This window comes from Atta cephalotes (genome assembly GCF_000143395.1).
Source record: "Atta cephalotes unplaced genomic scaffold scaffold00009, whole genome shotgun sequence".
Classification (NCBI taxonomy): Eukaryota; Metazoa; Arthropoda; class Insecta; order Hymenoptera; family Formicidae; genus Atta; species Atta cephalotes.
In genome coordinates, this window is record NW_012130073.1 from 5681641 (window position 1) to 5683997 (window position 2357).

At 26.6% G+C, this 2357-nt stretch overlaps 1 protein-coding gene across 1 annotated transcript in view; it reads left to right on the forward strand.

The window, feature by feature from the left end:
- The window catches only part of LOC105627656 (cytochrome P450 4d2-like), a 17681-nt gene that overhangs the window by 5744 nt on the left and 9580 nt on the right, over positions 1-2357 (forward strand). The window contains exons 6-9 of the mRNA XM_012208934.1: positions 431-527; positions 1273-1375; positions 1526-1625; positions 1698-1804. Coding sequence (XP_012064324.1) covers positions 431-527; positions 1273-1375; positions 1526-1625; positions 1698-1804 — 407 coding nt within the window. The remainder of the gene's footprint in view (positions 1-430; positions 528-1272; positions 1376-1525; positions 1626-1697; positions 1805-2357) is intronic.

Genomic DNA, 2357 nt, shown 5'->3' on the forward strand with positions numbered 1-2357 from the left:
AACACACACACACACACACACACACACACACACTACCACACTANACTACACNCACGTCNCACACACNCCACTTACGACACNCACGCACACACACACGACACACACACGTCGCATATACACACACACNCGACACACACACACACACACACACACCACACACACACGCACACGCACGCACGCACGCACACACACACACACACGCGCACGCACGCACGCACGCACACACACACACACGCGCACGCACACGCACACACACTTATATACCTACATATAATTATAAAATAGAAATTTTATCTTAGCATTCTATTAAATAAACATCAATTTATATTTATAAATATTTTTATTAATTATATCTAACCCTAAATTTGCATAATTTTATGAAAAAGGTTTGACAAATTAATCAAATAAATATTTACGTTAATAAATGTATTTGTAGAAACCGCCATGGGCACTTCTTTGCAAGAAATGGATGAATTTCAACAATATCATCAAGCAATTCACGACATGGGAAAGATTGTAATTTATAGGTAATTTATATAGATAGTAATTTTGATCGAATATTATATGACTATGACTATTTTTATTGATTGACAAAAGATTGACAAAGAAGTTCGTCCGGTTTTGTTAGCTTAAAATTGTATATATAATATTTTTATTAAAAATGAAATTTAAATTAAAAAAAAAGGTTTTAAAGAAATTTCTACTTTAAAATTATATTTTTTTAGTTTATTTGGTAATTTTTACATATAGAAAAATACAAGCTGGAAAAAATAGAAAATTTTCTTTTTACTTTATGGACTTGTTACGTATCCAAAAATTTACAAAAATTTTTGACCATCTGACGTGAAAGCGTAAAGTATTCAAAATTCGTTTTTAAAAAATATTCCTATGATTTTTTGTTACCGAGTTACTAGAGGATTATATAAAACCCTCTACATTCTGACTTTGATTGATCATAACACTGTTATGATTGTATAACACTGTGATGATGTTAAAAATTATCGTACCATAATTAAAAAACAGAGTCTTAAAATTTTGCTCGATCAAATCATATAATTGATTAAAATATATTTTGTTTAAAAAAAATTTTTTTTATTTCACCTTAAAAAATCTGAATAAACTTATTTGTCAAAATTAAAAAAGAGAATTAAAGTTATATAATGTAATTGATAAAAATATATGTAACTTATAAAGTTATATAATTATATATTCATTTCTCAAAAAAATATTTTTTTAATTTTATTTAAATATATATACATATATATATTACAGAGTATTGAAACCATGGTTAGCTTCTAATCTGATATTTTCATTGACATCAATGGGTAAAAGGCAAGACAAAAATTTAAAAATATTACATGGTTTCACTGAAAAAGTGAGTAAAAATTGTGTTTAAATTTGTAAAAATTTTTTTCTAAAAATAAAAAAATAATAAATTTAAGATGATTTCGGTGTATTGACAATGTAATTTTAGCAGCATCATACTATAAATAGTAAAAATATATGTATTGTTGGTTTTTTGTAGATAATTAAAGAAAGAAAACAATATCATGAAAGGACTAATGGACGATACTTGAAATATTTTGATGATATGACAGAAACAGACGATGAAAAAATAATAGGAAGTATGCATAGAGAATATTATTTCAATTTATTACTATACTAAATTAACACTTAAAATATTCTATCTACTTAAGTTAAGAAAAGGCGACTTGCTATGCTGGATCTTCTGATAGCGGCAGTTCGAAATAACGAGATGAATGATTTAGATATCAGAGAAGAAGTCGATACTTTTGTATTCGAAGTAAGTTTATGTTTCATTGATGTTTCATGGAAATCATTATCAATGTCGATTATCAAATTATCAATCGGAAAACAAGAAATTGTTAGAATAATTGATTTAATGTCTTTAAACAACTACTTTTTCAAAAAAATTTAATATTTGCGATTATATTCGTATATATAAACAGTAAATCTTTGTAACTTAAAAATGATAAAATCAATCATAAATATGTTTCTGAAAACAAAAATTTTTAATATGAGGGTAGATCAAATTTAAACAAGAAATTTTTTTTATTATTTATTGGACGAGAATAAAAATATAAAAAAAAACAAATTATTTTTCTACATAGTTCCTTGTTACATCGATATATTTTTGCCAGCGGATAGACAGTTTGGCGACTCCGTTTTCATAAAAAGTAGTAGATTGTGTTTGTAGCTATTATAATTGCGCACGAATTCCTTTACATTGGCGTTCATGAATCATATTGTCTTCCCAATTCTTTTTTTAGTAGTTCAAACAAATGATAATCGTATGGAAAGATTTGTCTCAATGCGATTATCATTTGTTTGGGCTG